The sequence below is a fragment of the Geotrypetes seraphini genome, chromosome 9 (assembly GCF_902459505.1).
Source record: "Geotrypetes seraphini chromosome 9, aGeoSer1.1, whole genome shotgun sequence".
NCBI classification, from domain to species: Eukaryota; Metazoa; Chordata; class Amphibia; order Gymnophiona; family Dermophiidae; genus Geotrypetes; species Geotrypetes seraphini.
The window spans coordinates 82,076,660-82,098,643 of NC_047092.1; the positions used below are offsets into that span (position 1 = coordinate 82,076,660).

At 49.3% G+C, this 21,984-nt stretch overlaps 1 protein-coding gene across 6 annotated transcripts in view; it reads left to right on the forward strand.

Annotated features, from left to right (window-relative positions):
• Positions 1–21,984, forward strand: part of DENND11 (DENN domain containing 11) — a 256,066-nt gene that overhangs the window by 118,504 nt on the left and 115,578 nt on the right. For all 6 annotated transcript variants that reach the window (XM_033958013.1, XM_033958009.1, XM_033958010.1 and 3 more), the window contains one exon: positions 14,748–14,901. In XM_033958013.1, coding sequence (XP_033813904.1) covers positions 14,748–14,901 — 154 coding nt within the window. The remainder of the gene's footprint in view (positions 1–14,747; positions 14,902–21,984) is intronic.

Genomic DNA, 21,984 nt, shown 5'->3' on the forward strand with positions numbered 1-21,984 from the left:
TGTGCCTACCTCTATATGTAACATCCACTACTCCGAGGATCTTAAAACCCCAATCTTTAAAGAACAGAGTTAAAGACACATTCTTCAAACTACTCTTAGCAAACCAAAAGCTTATAATGTTTTTAATCAAAACTTCAGAGGTGTCACGCTAGGCTCAGCTTTCCTCTCATTGCCAAAAGATTTACACACCAACCTCCTCATAAATTTTTTTGAAAAAAACTTTTCTTTTATATTTAATGTAATAAATATTTAAAGTCTAAATAGATTTTATCCCAGGACAAGCAGGCATGATATTCTCACATGTGGGTGACGTCATCTACGGAGCCCCAATGCGGACAGCTTTTTCAAGCAAACTTGATTGAAGATTTAAAGTTTGCTCTGCTGCTCCACGCATGCGTGCCTTCCTGCTCCACTAGAGGGCGCATCTCCCCCTCGTGGTCTCCAGTTCAAATTTTTCCGCTGAGCCTAGAAGTCGTTTTTTTCCAGGCTCTGCCCCAACTGCCTTCTAGCACCGTGATTTTTTTGTTTTGCCTTCGATTAAGTCGCTGTGCGCAAAATTTTTCTTTTTCTTTCCTGTTCCTGCTTCATTTCGCGACCCGGAGGCTTCTGGGCCGCCGTGGCCACGTGGCTATTCGAGCCGAGGCCAGTTTCTTTTTCTATGTCCCGGCCCCAGACCGGCTTTAAAAAGTGCACCCGGTGCGAGCGGCTTCTTTCCATCACAGACCCGCATCGCCGGTGCATCCTCTGCCTGGGGGCCGGCCATCCAACTGACTCCTGCCCCCAGTGCGTTACTTTTCAGAACCGGGCCCTCCATCGAAGAAAAGCCCGCATGGCGGACCTTTTCACCGCCAACCAACCCACTACCTCGGCCTCAGCCCCGGCCTTGACCTCGGCCTTGAATGCCTCGGCATCACCTCGAGACTCGACCCCGAAGCCCTCGGGACAGCAAAAAGCCTCGGCCCCGGGTAAGTCTCCTCTTCCTTCTTCAGGTTCCGCACCAGCGAAGAAGCCAGCCTCGGGGACACCGGCGACGCATGGTGGAAGCCCCATGCTTTCAGCCCCGGCGAAGCCTGCCAAGCCTTTGAGCCGTGCCTCCACCACACGGGAATACTCTGACACGAGGTCGCCCCCGGTGGAGTGTACCGAGGCATCGGACATGCCCTCGATGCTGTCCGTGCCCGTTTTCCAGGACCTGCTCCGGGCGATGATCTCGTCGGAGCTGTCTGCTGCACTGGCCCATCTACAACCGGCCCCGACCTCGACCTCGCGTGCGCCGGACCAGCCTGAGCCTCGCGTGCGCCGGACCAGCCTGAGCCTCGCGTCGAGCCTCCTCAGGGCAAAGTGCGCCAGCTTCACCGCATTCCATCCTCCTCGGATTCCTCGCCGAGGCACCCGAGACGCTCTCCCTCCACGGACCGCCGTGGGGCAAAGCGTCACGCTAAGACATCCGAAACCTCGAACCGCCGTACCTCTAAGAAAGCCCGGTGTTCTCCCACACTACGAGGCTGTTCACCGACGCCCCGTACAGGACCGCTGAAGGTGACTGAGTTATCACTCTCCAACCCTCACATCCTCCTAACTCCCCCTCGGACCGGGGCTCCGAGCAGAGGTCCCAGGCTTTCGCCGAGGGAGTCCGGGTCGAGGTCACCGATTCGACATCGATCGGTACCCCGTACCCTGGCATCGTCTCCGAGGGGCTCCTCGAGAAGACGTAGGTCCTCGACCCCGGAACACTGCCACAGTGTTTCCCCGGTCTCGGAGCGCGGGTCAGAGCATGAACCTCGATACTCGAGGGAAGCCTCCCCGTCCTTCTCCGCCCGACGGAGGTCTTGTTCACCGTCCCCACACGGGGCCCCGGGAACGTCTCGCCCCTCCTTCACTCGCTTTGTCCAGGACATGGGCCACGCTCTGGACTTAGACCTCCAGTCCGACTCAAGATACTCTAAAGAGTACCTGGCGGAACTAGATTTACCGTCACCGCCCAGAGAGTCCCTCCGCTTACCTCCCAATCCGGTACTCCAACAGGCTTTCTTCAGGAATCTGGAGACCCCCTATATGGTAACAGCTGTCCCCTCCAAAATGGAGTCCAAATACCGTACAGTACCATACCCCGGATTTGAGCAACCACAGCTCTCCCACCAGTCGCTGTTGGTAGAATCTTCCCTGAAAAAGGCTCACCCCTCCCGGGTCGAGAGGGTCGGACCCTTGACAAGTTCGGCAGAAGACTGTACCAGAACTCTATGATGGCCTCTAGGGTACAAAGTTACACTTTCACCTTCACGTCCTACTTAAAACACCTCATTGGACTGTTGGGAGCCTTTGCAACCGACCTGCCGGCCTCACGCCAAGGAGCCTTTAACCTGCTCCTGGAGGTTTTCTCCAACCTATGCCTCCATCTATTTCACGCGGCCTATGATGGCTTCGAACTTTCCTCCAGAGTGGCAGCCTTCGCTATCGCCATGCGCCGCCTAGCCTGGTTACGCCTCATCGACATGGACCCCAACTTACAGGACCGGTTGGCTAACCTCCCCTGCGTGGGCAAATAACTTTTTGATGACACTATCGAGGCAGCTACGAAATGCCTTTCAGAGCATGAACGCTCGTTTGCCTCCCTCGTTCGGCAAAAGCCTAAACCGCCAACGTCTAGGCCGTTCAGGGCCCCTCCACGCCGTTACCCTCAAAAATCCACCCCTGCCTTCTCACGGCCTCCACCCCGACGCCTGCAAGCTCACCATCGGGCTCCGCCAAAGTCCCAGCCGCCTGCGACCGCCAAACCATCCCCGTCCTTTTGACGGGACAAGCGGATGGGGGCTGGCCCCTCCGCCACAGCCCCAGGCCTCCTTCCCATCGGGGGACGCCTCAGAGCCTTCTACCCGCGCTGGGAACAAGTCACGTCAGACTCATGGGTCCTTGGCGTGATCTCATCAGGATACTCTCTCAATTTTCAGAGAAACCCTCCAGACAATCCTCCAAGGGTGTGCCCTCCCAACCGAACTCAGTTACCCCTCCTTCTCTCAGAAGCTCGAGAACTGCTTCGCCTACGGGCAGTGGAGGTGGTTCCCCCCAACCAATGGGGGAAAGGATTCTACTCCCGTTACTTCCTGGTACCGAAGAAGACGGGAGACCTGCGCCCAATTCTAGACTTGAGGCGACTCAACAAATTTCTGGTGCGGGAAAAGTTCCGGATGCTTTCCCTACCGATTCTCTACCCTCTCATCGACGAGGGCGATTGGCTTTGCTCCCTCGACCTGAAGGAAGCCTACACACACGTTCCAGTGCATCCCGCTCACCGCAAGTTCCTGCGCTTTCAGGTGGGGGACCTGCACCTACAATACCGAGTCCTCCCCTTTGGCCTAGCGTCGTCACCCCGAGTCTTCACGAAGTGCCTCGTGGTAGTCGCAGCTGCCTTACGCTCTCAGGGCCTCCAGGTATTCCCCTACCTGGACGACTGGCTGATCAAAGCCCCTTCCAGGGAGGGGGTTATCTCAGCGACCCGACAGACTATTATTTACCTTCAAGGGCTGGGGTTCGAGGTAAACTTCCCAAAATCCCAGCTGAACCCCTCTCAGTCCTTACAGTTCATCGGGGCCGTGCTGGATACGGTTCACCTCCGCTCCTTCCTTCCCCCTCCACGTCAAGAGGCGTTAGTAAGTCTGAGTCGAAGGATCTCGCTGCTGACCTCGGTATCAGCTCGACAGATGATGACTCTTCTGGGCCACATGGCCTCTACCGTCCACGTCATACCCTTCGCCCGCCTCCACCTGAGGATTCCTCAATGGACCCTGGCCTCCCAATGGCGTCAGGACCGGGACCCAATCGACCGTCCCGTGACAGTGACTCCTTCTTTGCAACGATCGCTCCTCTGGTGGGCCGACTCTTCAAATCTGTCCAAAGGTTTACTTTTTCTCGCCCCCCCACACAGCAAGGTACTCACCACGGATTCGTCGGAATACGCTTGGGGAGCTCACTTGGATGGCCTATGCACTCAGGGGATGTGGTCAACAGAGGACCGCCGCTGCCACATCAACGTGCTGGAGCTTCGGGCCATCTATCTCGCCGCTGTGGCTTTTCAACATCTGCTCCACGACCGGGTGGTTCTCGTTCGAACCGACAACCAGGTAGCAATGTACTATGTAAACAAGCAAGGGGGGACGGGGTCTCGGACCTTCTGCCTGGAAGCCCTGCGCCTCTGGAAGTGGGCAATCTCCAACAACATCTTCCTTCGAGCGGTGTACATACAAGGAGAACGGAACTGTCTGGCAGACAGACTCAGCCGCCTCCTCCAGCCACACGAGTGGTCGCTGCACGCTCAAACCTTACGACAGGTGTTCGAGAAGTGGGGGACCCCTCAGATAGATCTGTTCGCCTCCCCCCTCAACCACAAACTCCCTCAATTCTGCTCCCGGATGTACTCCCCGGACCGCCTCGAGGCTGACGCCTTCCTCCTAGATTGGGAGGGAAGGTTTCTATACGCGTTTCCGCCTTTTCCTCTGATTCTGCGGACACTGGTCCATCTCAAACCAGTGCGAGCCACTATGATCTTGATTGCTCCTCGGTGGCCACGCCAGCCTTGGTTTTCCCTTCTACTTCAACTCAGTACCAGAGATCCACTGCCTCTGCCTCTGTTTCCCTCTCTGCTATCGCAGAGCCAGGGTTCACTGTTGCATCCAAATCTTCAGTCTCTTCATCTGAATGCTTGGTTTCTCTCCCCCTGACTTCTCTCCCCGTGTCGCAATCAGTCAAGGAAATATTGGAAGCCTTGAGGAAGGCCTCGACTAGAACCTGCTATTCCCAAAAGTGGACCAGATTCTCGTCCTGGTGCTCCTCGCACGACCAGGACCCGGTGTCGGTCCCGGTCCCCTTGGTCCTGAAGTATTTGCTCCATCTTTCTCACTCTGGCCTGAAGACCAACTCCATTCGGGTACATCTTAGTGTGATTGCGGCCTTCCATCAATCCCTGGAAGGAAAAGCCCTTTCACTCCATCCCTTAGTTTCTCGTTTCATGAAAGGCCTTTTGAATGTCCACCCTCCTCTCAAACCTCCCCCAGTGGTTTGGGACCTTAATGTGGTGCTGGCTCAACTCATGAAACCCCCATTTGAGCCGTTAGACAAATGCCATCTAAAATTCCTCACTTGGAAGGTGATCTTCCTGCTCGCACTCACTTCCTCTCGGCGGGTTAGTGAGCTGCAGGCTCTGGTGGCGGACCCACCTTTCACTGTATTCCATCACGACAAGGTGGTCCTCCGCACTAACCCTCAGTTCCTGCCTAAAGTGGTGTCTGATTTCCACCTCAACCAGTCCATCGTCTTGCCAGTATTTTTCCCCAAGCCCCACTCTCACCCCGGAGAGACGGCACTACACACGCTTGACTGTAAGAGAGCGTTGGCCTTTTACCTCCAATGCACTCAGTCTCATCGGACAGTCCCACAATTGTTTTTGTCCTTCGACCCTAATTGGCTGGGTCGCCCAGTTTCCAAGCGCACCTTGTCCAACTGGTTGGCTGCTTGTATTTCTTTTTGCTACGCTCAGGCTGGTCTCGCGCTGCATGGTCGAGTAACGGGACATAAAGTCCGAGCGATGGCAGCCTCCGTAGCCTTCTTCCGGTCGACACCCATTGGTGAAATCTGCAAGGCTTCCACGTGGTCTTCGGTTCATACTTTCACCTCCCACTACTGTCTGGATACATTGTCCAGGAGCGATGGCCGTTTTGGCCAATCGGTATTGTGTAATCTATTTGCTTAAATTGCCAACTTCCCTCCATCCCTTTTCAGTTAGCTTGGAGGTCACCCACATGTGAGAATATCATGCCTGCTTGTCCTGGGATAAAGCACAGTTACTTACCGTAACAGGTGTTATCCAGGGACAGCAGGCATATATTCTCACAACCCGCCCGCCTCCCCGAGGTTGGCTTCTTTGCTGGTTAAGTGAACTGGAGACCACTAGGGGGAGATGCGCCCTCTAGTGGAGCAGGAAGGCACGCATGCATGGAGCAGCAGAGCAAACTTTAAATCTTCAATCAAGTTTGCTTGAAAAAGCTGTCCGCATCGGGGCTCCGTAGATGACGTCACCCACATGTGAGAATATATGCCTGCTGTCCCTGGATAACACCTGTTACGGTAAGTACCGTATTTTCACGCATATAACGCGCGCGTTATACGCGTTTTTACCTACCGCACATACCCCTCGCGCGTTATATGCGTGAGCGCGGTATACAAAAGTTTTAAAACATAGTTCCCACCCCGCCCGACGCCCGATTCACCCTCCCAGCAGGACCACTCGCACCCCCACCCCGAACGACCACTCGCACGCGCTCCCACCCGCACCCGCATCCACGATCGGAGCAAGAGGGAGCCCAAGCCCTCTTGCCCGGCCGACTCCCCGACGTCCGATACATCCCCCCCCCCGGCAGGACCACTCGCACCCCCACCCCGAACGACCGCTCGCACGCGCTCCCACCCGCACCCGCATCCACGATCGGAGCAAGAGGGAGCCCAAGCCCTCTTGCCCGGCCGCCCCCCCGACGTCCGATACATCCCCCCCCCCCGGCAGGACCACTCGCACCCCCACCCCGAACGACCGCTCGCACGCGCTCCCACCCGCACCCGCATCCACGATCGGAGCAAGAGGGAGCCCAAGCCCTCTTGCCCGGCCGACTCCCCGACGTCCGATACATCCCCCCCCCCGGCAGGACCACTCGCACCCCCACCCCGAAGGACCGCCGACTTCCCGACAATATCGGGCCAGAAGGGAGCCCAAACCCTCCTGGCCACGGCGACCCCCTAACCCCACCCCGCCCCACATTACGGGCAGGAGGGATCCCAGGCCCCCCTGCCCTCGACGCAAACCCCCCCCCCCCCCAACGACCGTCCCCCCCCAAGAACCTCCGACCGCCCCCCAGCAGACCCGCGATCCCCCTGGCGACCCCCACGACCCCCCCACCCCCCTTCCCCGTACCTTTGGTAGTTGGCCGGACAGACGGGAGCCAAACCCGCCTGTCCGGCAGGCAGCCAACGAAGGAATGAGGCCGGATTGGCCCATCCATCCTAAAGCTCCGCCTACTGGTGGGGCCTAAGGCCCGTGGGCCAATCAGAATAGGCCCTGGAGCCTTAGGTCCCACCTGGGGGCGCGGCCTGAGGCACATGGGCCCAACCCGACCATGTGCCTCAGGCCGCGCCCCCAGGTGGGACCTAAGGCTCCAGGGCCTATTCTGATTGGCCCACGCGCCTTAGGCCCCACCAGTAGGCGGAGCTTTAGGATGGATGGGCCAATCCGGCCTCATTCCTTCGTTGGCTGCCTGCCGGACAGGCGGGTTTGGCTCCCGTCTGTCCGGCCAACTACCAAAGGTACGGGGAAGGGGGGTGGGGAGGTCGTGGGGGTCGCCAGGGGGGTCGCGGGTCGGCTGGGGGGGGCGGTCGGAGGTTCTTGGGGGGGGGCGGTCGTTGGGGGGGAGGGGGGTTTGCGTCGAGGGCAGGAGGGCCTGGGATCCCTCCTGCCCGTAATGTAGTGCGGGGTGGGGTTAGGGGGTCGCCGTGGCCAGGAGGGTTTGGGCTCCCTTCTGGCCCAACTACCAAAGGTACGGGGAAGGGGGGTGGGGGGGTCGTGGGGGTCGCCATGGTGGTCGCGGGTCGGCTGGGGGGGCGGTCGTTGGGGGGAGGGGGGTTTGCGTCGAGGGCAGGAGGGCCTGGGATCCCTCCTGCCCGTAATGTAGTGCGGGGTGGGGTTAGGGGGTCGCCGTGGCCAGGAGGATTTGGGCTCCCTCCTGGCCCGATATTGTTGGGGAATCGGCGGTCCTTCGGGGGGAGGGATGTATCGGACGTCGGGGGGGGGCATCAGGCTTTCAGGATGGGGACAGACCTTCAAGGGGGGACAGTGCACGGAAGTCAGGGGGGGTGAACGGAGAGTCGGGACAGCGCACGGAAAGTCAGGGCAGTGCACGGAAGTCAGGGGGGGGTGAACGGAGAGTCGGGACAGCGCACGGAAAGTCGGGGCAGTGCACGGAAGTCAGGGGGGGGTGAACGGAGAGTCGGGACAGCGCACGGAGAGGCGGGGCAGTGCACGGAAGTCAGGGGGGTGAACCAAGAGTCGGGCAGCATGCGCGGTATAATCGTGAGCGCGTTATACCAAAGTTTTTGTGCTTATCATCGTGATTTCTGCGCGCTATACACGTGTGCGCGTTTTATACGGGTGCGTGTTATTTGCGTGAAAATACAGTAACTGTGCTTTATGTGAATTTTTACCCCAAACCCCCTCATTCATCTTTGTAAGGGTGAATAGAGACTAATTACTTATCTTAATCAAAGACGCTCAAACGCATTCTGTCCGTCGACACAGGGGAGTAAATCCGACATGTTTTTTGCCAGATGACAATGGCTTTATCAAGGATTCTCCCTGCAACAGTAACAGAACATAAACTAAGACCAAAGCTAAGTATTCCTTCAAAATACTAACCCACATACTAACGTTCTTACCTCAGAATGCCGAATCAACTGAATGCCCCAAGGTTCCAGACATACAGCTAACAGGCCACACTTCCTTCTTATAACTTCCTTTCTACTGACATCATTATCCCTCTCAAACCCAACATGGAAGATCATCTCAAATTAAAGACAACCATTCAATTTCTTGATTTAACCCAAAGAGAACTACCGTATTTAGAGAAAATAAATCCCCAACTGCTCTATTCTAGGGAAGAACATTCCCTAGAATAGGCCTATCATAGGAAATTCTTTAAAGCAAGAATATTACAAGCCAGTACTTCTTCATGATAGACACAAAATCTCCTATATTGTTGGAAAAAGAGAGCACAGAGACAAGATATTAGAGCCAACAAGGGGGGGGATTCTTCAAGTAGCAGATTTCTATTAGCATAGCGTGCCTTTAAATATACCTTGCGTATAGATTTTGGAGGATAGCCTTGTGCTTTAAAACTATCCTTCAGATTCACAGCATGTAATTCAAATTCAGAACGTGTAGAACAAACACATCTCAGCCTTAAGAATTGACTAATAGGAAACTTGAATTTCAGCATGTATGGGTGGAAACTAGAGAAATGTAAGAACGCATTCCTCTAAACCAGTTTTCCATGAAGAGTAGTAAGAAAACTATCACCAGATTTCATAATTTTAAGATCTAAAAACTCAATCGACTCTGTTTGCTATCATTTTAAATTGTAGACAAGGATCTAACTCATTTAACCATTTTTCAAAATCTTTCAACTGAGCGGCAGGACCCGACCACAGAAAAAAGATGATATCAAGATATCTACGCCAAAAAGTAATATATTGAAAAAAACTGAGAAAGATAAATATGCTGCTCTTCAAACTTCATCACATAGAGGGTTGCAACTGAGGGGGCCAAAGTAGCCCCCATTGCTACTCCCCCAACTTGTTGAAAGTACCGATCTTTGTAACAGAAGTAATTTCTCTTTATTACCCATTCAGCTAGATTCAAAAGAATAGCAGTAGTAATCCTCTGAGGTTCAGAGCAACTATTCAAAGTTTCCTCAATCACAGTCAGTGCGCCGTCCTGAGGAATTCTAGTATAAAGCAAGACCACGTCTAAGGTCACAATCATGGACAGGACCTTCATAATCTCTCAACAGCTTGTAACATTTGATTTGAATCCTTTAAAAAGGAAGTAGTCTTTTTAGCTTCATCTCAAAGAAAGACCGATGAATTTAGAAAGGGGTTCAAGCAAGGATTTCCTAGTGTTCACTATCGGCCGGCCTGGGGGCTTGGTAAGATGTTTATGCACTTTAGGCAGGAAATAGATATGAGAATCATTAGGAAATTTTTCATATAAAAACGAAAATTCCTTATTAGTGATGACCCCTCGTTTATGAATCTCTGATAGGAAAGAAAAGATTTCATTTTTCAAAGAGGAAGGCTTATCAGCTTCCAAAATTCAATAAGCTGTCTCATCCCTAAGCTGAAATTCAGCCTCCTCCTCATATGAGTGTCTATCTAATATTATCATAGCTCCTCCCTTATCTGCACGTAGTATCACTACATCCTCCTGATGGGATAGATTGCTCAAGGCTAAGCTTTCAGCTTTAAGAAATATTCCAAAAACAGGAATTTTTCTGTGCTTTCAACTCCATAAGGTCCCGAAGGACCAAATCTCTAAACATAACTACAGCTAGATTTACAGGTCCCAGAGGTACCCAGTGAGACTCAGGTTTAACTATAGCATTATCCAAAGTAGAAGGATTATTCATAAATAGATCCTAAGTTGAAGCTTACGGAGGAATTTAAAGAAACTTATTCTTAACCGAAAGGGGTCATGGGGAGCCGAGATAGCAAAACCCAACCCCCGTTCCAAAAGGAGATTTTGATCCTCAGAGAGACACTTAGAGGAGATGTTTATCACTATGGAATCGCTGTTTTCTGCATCTGTCCTTGCCCCCCCAAAGGGAGTTTCCCATGTGTTTTTTGAATATTCTTCGAGTGGCTTCGAGTCATCTGATTAGACTCATCAGCTGCTTCCGCTACTGCGGTAGATTGTCCTGTAGAGACATCACTAGAATCTTCACTAGTCTCATCCATATCCATGGAAGAACTGCCAAAAGCTACCCTCTTCACTTGCATTGATTTTTCTGGTGCATTACCCTCACGTTTAGCCCAAGTATAGACCTTATTTAATTGATAGTCACGCTCATCCCTTTTCAGTTTTTTTTATTTTTACTGCTTTAATTGAATCCCTAAAATCTACCAATATCTTTTTCAGTTCATTATGACTCGGGGGTCCTTTCCCCTGGGAGCTTGCTTGCCTTCTGACCGTCTCAGAGGTTTAAGTGCAGGCTGGGTGCGTGCTAATAACCCTCGGGGTATCAGGGCACAGGCTGCATTTTCCCGTCCCCGATCAAGTGCAGAGGTTCTATGGGGGCAGAAGTCTCAGTTGGAGTCCATCCAACTGGCAGTCCAAAGATCTTGAAGTTGGGTCTCTTTGGAGCTCTTCTGAGGCAGAAAATCCTTTTCCTCCATTTCAGCTGCAGTGAAAAGAGCTGGCAGGCAAGGCACTTAAGTAACTGTGAGTACACCTCCATTATTTCCTATGGGAGAATCGGGGGTGGTCTGTAAAATCAAATTTTAAGGATTTCTGAGGGTAGGGTTCAGGTCTCCCACCTCCCCAAATCGCTATTTTTAATTTTTGGATATTCTCTCTTTTTTTCTTGCTATTTTTGGCACGAATTCGCTGGTGGCATCCATCTTGGAGTTTTATCAATCATTTTTTCAAAGCTTAAATTCTGCCTCGATACCCCTTGAATTTGTTCAAAATCAGTAGGGATAGACTGTGCTCCTAATCTGTCAAATTCATGCTTGGATTGCACTGGATTGCCAGCACAGGAGCGTCTGTGTACCGTGTGCCACAGCACACTGGGGGGGAAGGAGCAGGAGTTTCAGACCTTGCTTCCTCTAAGTCCTTGAGGGCTGGCAGGCTGGTATGGGTCTGGGATCTGAATAAAAAATGCTGCCAAATGCCCGCTTTAGATGAGGGCACAAAATGCTGGCGTACCAAGTCAGGGGATTCTTTTGAGCGGTGCCCACGTCTCGGCAAGACCTGGCCGCTGCCCCAGGGTATGCCTTTTCTCTGGAATTCAGCTCTTGTAGAGAGCGTATTCCACAGACCCAGCTCTTTTGATGTAACATAACATAACATAACTTTATTCTTCTATACCGCTATAACCAACTGATTTCTAGGCAGTTTACATCAAAGAAGACTGGACAATCAGTGAAATACAAGATGATAGGGAAATACAAAATATTTTTTATAAGTACAAATATTCTTTAAGAAAATACTATGTAAACTTTTAATTAGAATAACAGTTCATAATAATGCAATCACTCTAAGAAATCAATTTTTCAAACAATTTCATCTTGATCAATTTCCAAAAAAATACTGTAGGACGACATGGCTTGATAAATACAGTTACCCAACCAAGACTGCTGTTTACCTGCTTGGAACACAAAGGTCCTTTCCAGGAAAGTCTTGTATTTACAACCATTAATTTTTGGGTAAGCAAATAACTGTTGACTTCTAGTTTTCCTCATCGGACTATACCATATAAAATATGATAAAAGAAAAGTTGGAGATGGTCCCCAAATCAACTTGAAACAAATACAAGAAAACTTAAACAAGACTCGTGTCTCCACTGGCAGCCAGTGAATGCGTCTTCAGCTGAAAAGCAGGCAGCTCCATTGCTGGGTGTCCCTCTGCAGGGTTCTTCTGTACTGGCTGTCACAGATCTGGATTGTCTTAACTTGCACAAGGATACTATATCTCTCCTGACACTGTTTCCATCCTGAATGATGTAGATACCCTTGGTGGGTGCCTTCCACATGATATCTCTCAAAGTCTGGAACAGGGCGAGCATCCTTTCATCTTCAGGCTCTTCAAATCTGTTTCTGTCCACCATCTCATCACAGATGCCTTGAAAGAGCTCAGCTTGGAATCTCAGCCTTCTACATCGCAGTGATCCCATAAACCGCTCTAATGCTCTGACCTCATTTTTTCCAGTGCATCCGAAATTTACGGGCCTTACTGCAGAGCAATGGGATACCCTGGAGAGTTCTTTCTGGCTGGCTAAAGCTATGTCTAGGCTTTACCTTGTAGTTCCTGAATTTAAGCAGCTTTTTGAGTAACCAAAGGTGGATTCTGACGTGGCACAGGTTAAGTGTGCGGCCCTTTCTAAAGATGGAGGTGTGATGCTCACAGAGTGAACCTTATTTTGAAAAAGCTTTTTGATGTGGCTTCTTCATGCATCAAAGCTTCTGTGGCTGCTTCCTTCATGGTGCGTGCTTCTCACATGAGATTGCACCAGGTGCCCTCTGTGGAGGAGGATGCCTGTCCCCAATTGGTGATGGAAGGTGTGGATTATATGGCGGATGCCCTCTATGATCTCATGCAAGTTCTCAGCTTATGTGGTGTCAGCATTCCAGACTCTTTGGATCCATCTTTGGGCAGGTGATTCTGTTTCTGAGAAACTCCCCTTCAAGGGTTAGCTATTCTTTGGTAAAGATCTGGATGACCTTATGGCCAGCATAGCGGATCACCGCCCTAAGTCACTTCCTGAGAATTTCTCGGCATGTTGTTGGGGGGGGATTGTAATTCTTTTTGTCCCTCCTGCAGATTTCATCAGGGTCTCTCAAGCTCTCCATCCCAAAGATATTCCCAAGGATACCACCTACATTATACTTCAAATTCCAGATGTCCTCAGGTATCAGGATTTTGACCCAGAGCGGTTTCTAAAAAGTCACAATGACGCCAGAAGTCCGACAGACTTCCCTCAGATACGCTCTCTGTTTTACCAAGTATGAGCTCGAATATCCGCAGATCAATGGGTGGTGGACATTGTTTGGGAAGGGCACAAGATAGATTTCTTTTTGCCTCCCTCTAGATCTGTTGCTGAATTCCTTGGCAGGTCCGAAGAATGATCTCTATTTCAAAGAGTGTTCTGTCTCATACTGAAGGGCTGGGGTGAGCCACAGATGGGCTTGATGGCTTCAGCTAAGAACTCGAAAGCCAGGCATTCAGTCAAAGGACAGAACCAGGAAGCTTGGGCCTAGTTGCATTAGTTCATCTCTGACCAGCTCACGAGCTCCTTTATGTGTTCCCTCCTTGGCCTCTGGTTGGTCGAGTCATCCTCAGGATAGTGTCGCATCCGGGATTGGTGATCCTAGTAGCTCCTAACTGGCCTCGCCATCCGTGGTATGCAGATCTGGTCAGTCTTTAACAAGACAGGAAACTCAAGCTCCTCCTTCATTGTGACCTACTCAGTCAGGGTCCGGTTCCCTTGGAGAACTCACAGAGCTTTGGTCTTTCGGCATAGTTCTTGAGTGCTCAGCCTTGCTGAAGCAGGGGTATTCTGATGTCATCTTGATGCTTTTGAAGTCCAAGAAACCACCTACTATGGCTTTTTATGCCAAGGCCCTGAAAGCTTTTCAACAATGGTGTTCCAGAGACCAGTTGGAGCAGGTGAGGGCTCCTATTCCAGTGATTCTGGCTTTCCTTCAGGCAGGTTTAGATAAAGGTTTGGTGGTGACCTCCCTTAAAGTTCAAATGGCAGGTCTTTCATGTTTTCGAGAACACAGTAGTTCCAGTTCGCTGACGGCTCATCCAGATGGGACCAGATTGTACTAGCATTGTTTTTGGTGAGCTTGGTAACTAGGAATTCCTACATGTGAGAATACATCTGGCTTGCTTTTTCTTGGACAAAACAAAGGTACTTGCCTGTAGCAGGTGTTCTCTGACAGCAGGCCAAGTATTCTCACATACCATCTCACATCCCCTAAGAGTTGTTTTCAGTTATGTCATTTGACTGAGGGATCCACCCAGACTCGCACATTGGGTGGAAATGCACCTACACATCTGTAGTGAGTCACTGCTAGAACTTTTCTTAAAGTAATACACACTAGTGAATATATGCACTGGACCCTGTTGGATGATGCCACCTACATATAAGAATATTTGGCTTGCTTGCTGTCCTCAGAGTCCTTGCTGCTACAGGTAAATAATTTCACTTTATCTGCACTGAATATCACCACTGTCTGGATAATGCTGGTGGTTGCTATTCTGACTATTCAATCCCACTGAATATATGAATTTATTTAACTTGTACAGCTGGTTTTTAAGTCACTGACAGTGGCAGCAGAATATTGTCTTGCATATTTATTTTGAGTAGGTGCTCTCATAGTATTGCTGTAAAACATCTTGTTTTTGTTACTAGCTTATTTTACCTGCATTACAGGCACCAGTTGGAAATCCCAGGGCATTATTCACATCTAGAGGCCTTCTTTGAAGATAAGAAAGGAGTACTTCCGGCTGGCAAAGGTGTATCTGCCTATCTGCAGCCAATACATTGGTTGCCCTCTATCCACAGATACATGTACCCAGAGATGAAGGTGAGAGCTATACAGGATGAGTGGCATGTGCTTGAACCCAACATGTTTAGTCTTGCTAAACACATAATTAAAAATGGAGACAAATTCATAACATATAAATCTTAATATTATTTATGTGTTAATATATTTTCTGGGTAAGGAAAGAAAAAAGTGTTTAGGATGGTATGTGGTTTGTCTTTACTTTAATGACTTATCTCCAGCTGTATCTCTAGACAACTCTTCTTTGTTCTTTGTGAAGCTAAGAAAGTGTACTTATATTTCTGTGCCTGCTGGTCTGGGCTAGTATGCATAAAGCTTTGGGTTGAAGTACTGGGAAGGATACAGGTATAGAATTTAAGGTGGTCTACTTGTGGCGGTGGCTCTGATATATGTATGTTTCTGCTGAAGATCTGGGTGGAGATTGTAGCATTAAACTTCTTGTGCAATAGGATTGGTAGTCCTGACCATCGGGTTAAACCCTCATTAGTTGCAAGGGTTGAAGAGAGCCCACTGTTTGTTTTCATGCTCTAACTCCCATCATTCTGGGATGAGCTCCACCCCGTCATTCTGGGATGAGTTCCACCCCCTTATTCTTACTCTCCACAAGCAAGGAGTAGGGAGCCTGTCTGTTCTGCATGAGTTTAATCTTTATTATTGTCGGGTTTTTTTTAAACCGGTCGGAGGTTTCAGTGCTGCAGAGGATCCCAGTCACCCAGGGGCATCTCTGACTGCGAGAAGATACAGGCTTTCAGGGCTGAGGTCTATAGCCCACAGGCACACACCTTGCATGATTCCTGTGTGGCCAGTATGCATCAGTAGGTCTCTGAGCTCAAGGTCCTTACCCTTGGGAGCAATCTCGCCCCAGGTTCTGTCTGTAGCAGGCTTGAGCGCAGACTGAGCAGGTCCCATGGCAGTTTATCTAGGATCAGGGCAGACTGCGTTCCTCCCCCCATAATGTCGTGCGGCTCTGGTGGGGATCTGAGGATCCAGTTCCACATTGGGGACTGGATGGCAGTCCAAAGAAACAAACCATCTGTTGGATTGCAGGCTTCTCTGAGGTAGAAATCTTCTCTCATATCTGATCTGAGGTTTCCCTATGCAGCTCCAGCAGAACATCATGGCACAGTGAGTAAGGCTATAGTAGCCTATTGAAAAAATCAGAGAGGATCATTAAGTAATTTTTGAAGGTTTGCATATTTTCTTCAAGGCTGTTTTAGATGCCAGAAGAGGTGCTACATAGTAACATAGTAGATGACGGCAGATAAAGACCCGAATGGTCCATCCAGTCTGCCCAACCTGATTCAATTTAAATTTTTTTTCTTCTTAGCTATTTCTGGGCAAGAATCCAAAGCTCTACCCGGTATTGTGCTTGTGTTCCAACTATTGAAGTCTCTTTCAAAGCTCACTCCAGCCCATCTACACCCTCCCAGCCATTGAAGCCCTCCCCAGCCCATCTTCAATATTTACTATTATTTTCTGATTCTAGATCCTCTGTGTTCATCCCATGCTTCTTTGAACTTCGTCACCGATTACCTCTCCACCATCTCTCTCGGGAATGCATTCCAGGCATCCACCACCCTCTCCATAAAGTAGAATTTCCTAACATTGCTCTGGAAAAGATTTTATTCTACATTAATACCTTTCAAGTATTTGAATGTCTGAATCATATCTCCCTTGTCCCTCCTTTCTTCTAGGGTATACATAATTCAGGGCTTCCAGTCTCTCCTCATACGTCTTCTGGCGCAAACCTCCTATCATTTTCGGCGCCCTCCTCTGGACTGCTTCAAGTTTTCTTACGTCCATACAGTCTCCAAAACTGAACACAATACTCCAAGTGGGGCCTCACCAACGGCTTGTACAGGGGCATCAACACCTTCTTCCTTCTACTGGCTACGCCTCTCTTTATACAGCCCAGCATCCTTCTGGCAGCAGCCACCGCCTTGTCACACTGTTTTTTCACCTTTAGATCTTCAGACACTTATCACCTCAAGGTCCCTCTCCCCGTCTGTGCATATCAGCCTCTCACCTCCCTGCATATACGGTTCCTTCTGATTATTTATCCCCAAATGCATTACTCTGCATTTCTTTGCATTTTATTTTAGTTGCCAGATATTAGACCATTCCTCTAACTTTTGCAGATCTTTTTCATATTTTCCACTCCCTCTTCGGTGTCTACTCTGTTACAAATCTTGGTATCATCCTCAAAAAGGCAAACCTTCCCTTCTAACCCTTTAGCAATGTCACTCACAAACATATTGAACAAGATCAACCCCAGCACCAAACCATGAGGGACTCCACTACTCACCTTTCCTTCCTCCGAGCGACTTCCATTAATCACCACCCTCTGGTGTCTATCTGACAGCCAATTTCTAATCCAGTTCACCACTTTAGGTCCTAACTTCAACCTTTCAAGTTTATTTAAGAGCCTTCTATGAGGAACTGTATTAAAGGCTTTGCTGAAATCTAAGTAAATTACAGCTAGCATATGTCCTTGATCCAATTCTCTGATCACCCAATCAAAAAATTCAATGAGGTTCATTTGGCATGATTTACCTTTTGTAAAGCCATGTTGCCTCGGATCCTGTAACCCATTAGATTCTAGGAAGTTCACTATCCTTTCTTTCAGTAACACTTCCATTATTTTTCTAACAACTGAAGTGAGGCTTACTGGCCTGTAGTTTCCTGCTTTATCTCTGTGACCACTTTTGTGAATAGGCACCACATCCACTCTCCTCCAATCCCCACTCCTGTCTCCAGAGATTTGTTGAATAAGTCTTTAATAGGACCTGCCAGAACCTCTCTGAGCTCCCTCAGTATCCTGGGATGGATCCCGTCCGGTCCCATTGCTTTGTCCACCTTTAGTTTTTCAAGTTGTTCATAAACACTTTCCTCCGTGAACAGCGCATAATTTACTCCATTTTCTTGTTTCACTTTGCCAGACAATCTCGGTCCTTTGCCAGGATTTTCTTCCGTGAACACAGAATAGAATATTTATTTAGCACGTTTGCTTTTTCCTCTTCACTCTCCACATATCGGTTCCCAGTATCTTTTAGTTTAGCAATTCCATATTTCATCTTCCTCCTTTCAGTTTCACCCAGTAGTCCTTTCTGCACTCCTCTTCGTTGGTTTTTTAATATTTCAGGAACCCCAACTCCTTTGCCTTTATTTTCTCTGCCACTAGTTTGGAGAACCATATTGGTTTCCTTTTTCTCTTGTTTTTTCTTTATTTTCTTCACATAAAGGTACGTAGCCATTTTTATTGCTCCTTTCAGCTTAGACCAGTGTTCTTCAACCGCCGGTCCACAGAAATTTTCTGCCAGTCCACAGGGCTGGCACATCCATCGGACCCAAGACAGTGTTCTTCAGCCGCCGATCTACGGTGCGATCAACGCGGCGTCTTCAGGCTGGCTCCCTGAATGCTGCAGTGCACAAAGCCGTGGGAAAAGGCTCCTATGCGCGGCCTGCGCCTGAACCGGAAGCCTTCTCTCTGATGTCACAACGTAACCAAGGAGGTAGAGCAGCCTTTAAACTAAAAGAGCATGATTCGGGTCAAGTTATCTTTAAAAGATATCATTATAAAAGGGAAGACAGAGCCACAGTAGACCAGGTTTCCTTAAATACATAGCAGGCTGATTTTAAAAATTGCAAAGTATCTATGCCAACTGCTGGGAAAATCGTAAATAGATATGACAAACACTGTTTGAAATGTCTGTATGCAAATGCCAGAAGTCTAAGAAACAAGATGGGAGAGTTGGAATATACAAGGGCTGGGAGAGTTGGAATGTGCATATGGCACTAAATGAAAATATAGGTATAATAGGCATCTCTGAAACCTAGTGGAAGGAAGATAACCAATGGGACACTGTCATACTAGGGTACAAGTTATATCGTAGTGATAGGGTGGATCAAATCGGTGGAGGCATAGTATTATATGTTAAGGAGGGCCTTAATCAAATGGACTGAAAATTCTACAGGAGCAGAAACACACTTTGGAATCCCTGTGGATAGAATTTCCATGTGCAAGGGGGAAAAGGATAGTGATAGAGATTTTAATAGGAGTATCAAGCAAGGATACTGATCCAGGAAAGGACGTAAGAGGGCTAGAGACTGAGTGGACACTTCTTGGTCATAAACCCAAAGATGCATTACAGGGACCCGAGAAGCAACTAGAGCTAAAAAGCAGGAAAAGGAGGAAACAGCTGGAACCGGAGGGATACCCAAAAACAAAGAAGCAGACAGAGGACGGGATAGACCCACTACAGGAGGGGGATGAAGACGACACAGACACACCGCTGGAGGAGGGTGAACAGAACGAGGCTCGGGGACTGGCAGCCCGTGAGGAGATCGGCAGGAGCATCAAGTCACGAGGAGATCCAAAAGAAAAGGTAACAAACCGGGACTTAAATTGCCTATACTCAAATGCTAGGAGCTTAAGGACTAAAATGGGGGAGCTAGAAGTTATAGCCAGTAATATGGACCTAGACATAATAGGAATCACAGAGACATGGTGGTCCGAGGACAACAAATGAGATGTGGCCATGCCAGGGTACAAACTGTACAGGAGGGACAGGGCACACAAGAAGGGTGGAGGAATAGCAATGTACATAAAGGACCCCATTCCTTCAACCAGGATAGAAACAACAGTAAGGGCGGACTGTTTGGAGTCACTATGGGTTAAGCTGACAGGAGGGGAAGGAGCTGACATCAAATTGTGACTGTACTATCGTCCACCAGGACAGCCAGAAGCAAACGACCTGGACCTGGAGGCCGAATTGAGGCAGGTGTGCAAAAGCGGAAAGGTGGTGGTCATGGGGGACTTCAACTACCCGGGAATAGACTGGAACATTGGACACTCAAATTGCACGAGAGAAACTAAATTCCTAGAGGCGATGAGGGACTGTTTCATGGAACAGCTGGTCACGGAACCAACGCGAGGGGATGCCACTCTGGACCTAATCCTCAACGGGCTAGAGGGACCCGCAAAAGAGGTGGTAGTACTAGCACCATTAGAGAACAGCGATCACAGCATGATCCAGTACAAATTAAACATAGGGACATCAAAGGTGAAAAGAACCACAACGACAGCACTCAACTTCAGAAAAGGAAACTACGAGGCCATGAGGAAAATGGTGGGAAAACAGCTCAGCAACAGCTCAGGGAAGATGAAGACCGTAGAGGAAGCCTGGACCTTGCTTAAGGGCACAGTGCACGAGGCACAAGACCTGTACGTCCCAAGGTTTAGGAAAGGGTGCAAAAAAAAATCGAGCTAGTAACCCAGCGTGGATAACAAATACAATAAAAGAAGCGATAAGTGACAAAAATCATCCTTCAGAAAATGGAAAAAGGACCCAACACTGGAAAACCAAAAAGAACACAAAAGACACCCAAAAAAATGCCATCGAGAGGTCAGGAAAGCAAAGAGAGAATATGAGGAAAGACTGGCAGGAGAGGCAAGAAACTTCAAACCCTTCTTCAGGTATGTGAAAGGGAAACAACCAGCCAGAGAGGAAGTGGGACCACTGGACGACGGAGACAAGAAAGGAGTGATAAAGGAGGAAAAAGAGATAGCTGACAGGTTAAACAAATTCTTCTCGTCAGTCTTCATGAGAGAGGACACATCCAATATCCCAGAACCCGAGGAGATTATAAACGGAGACCACGATGAAAAGCTGGTCCAACTAGAAGCGACCCAAGAGGATGTACTCCGACAGATAGACAGACTGAAGAGTGACAAATCACCGGGTCCGGACGGCATCCACCCAAGGGTAATAAAAGAACTGAGAAACGAAATAGCGGAAACACTTTGTCAAATATGTAATCTATCCATGAAAACCGGGCAGATCCCAGAGGACTGGAAAATAGCAAATGTCACGCCCATCTTTAAGAAGGGATCAAGGGGTGACCCGGGAAACTATAGGCCGGTGAGCTTGACTTCGGTTCCGGGAAAGATGATGGAAGCACTAGTTAAGGACACAATCTGCGCACACATAGAAGACAAGGGACAACTAAAGGCGAGCCAGCACGGCTTCTGCAAGGGAAGGTCGTGCCTCACAAACTTACTGTACTTCTTTGAGGGAATAAACAGCCAGATAGAGAAGGGGGAATCCATGGACATCATTTACCTTGACTTCCAAAAAGCCTTCGACAAAGTACCTCACGAGCGGCTACTTAAAAAGCTGTGGAACCACGGGGTACAAGGGGATATCCACCGATGGATCAAACACTGGCTGGCAGGCAGGAAACAGAGGGTTGGAGTAAAGGGTCATTACTCAGATTGGCAATGGGTCACGAGCGGGGTTCCACAGGGGTTGGTGCTTGGACCGCTCCTGTTCAATATATTTATTAACGACCTGGATGCGGGGACAAAATGTGAGGTTATCAAATTTGCCGATGACACCAAACTCTGCAGCAGGGTTAGAAGCACGGAAGACTGTGAAGATCTGTAAAGGGACCTAACGAGATTGGAAGAATGGGCAAAAAAGTGGCAAATGAGTTTTAACATAGAGAAATGCAAGGTCATGCATGTAGGAAAAAAGAACCCAATGTTCAGCTACAAAATGGGGGGATCATTGCTAGGGGTGAGCAACCTTGAAAGAGACCTGGGGGTGATGGTGGACTCAACATTGAAAACATCGGCACAATGTGCGACAGCCTCCAAGAGAGCAAACTGAATGTTGGGCATCATTAAGAAGGGTATCACAACCAGGACGAAGGAAGTCATCATGCCACTGTATCGTGCAATGGTGCGCCCACATCTGGAATACTGTGTTCAATACTGGTCGCCGCACCTCAAGAAGGACATGGCAGTACTTGAGGGGGTCCAGAGAAGAGCAACTAAACTGATAAAAGGTATGGAAGATTATTCATACGCTGACAGGTTGAAAATGCTGGGGTTGTTCTCCTTGGAGAAGCGGAGACTTAGAGGAGACATGATAGAAACCTTCAAAATCCTAAAGGGCATAGAGAGGGTAGACAGGGATAGATTCTTCAGACTGTGGGGAACCACAAGTACTAGGGGTCACTCGGAGAAACTGATAGGGGACAGGTTTAGAACAAATGCTAGGAAGTTCTTTTTTACCCAGAGGGTGGTGAACACATGGAACG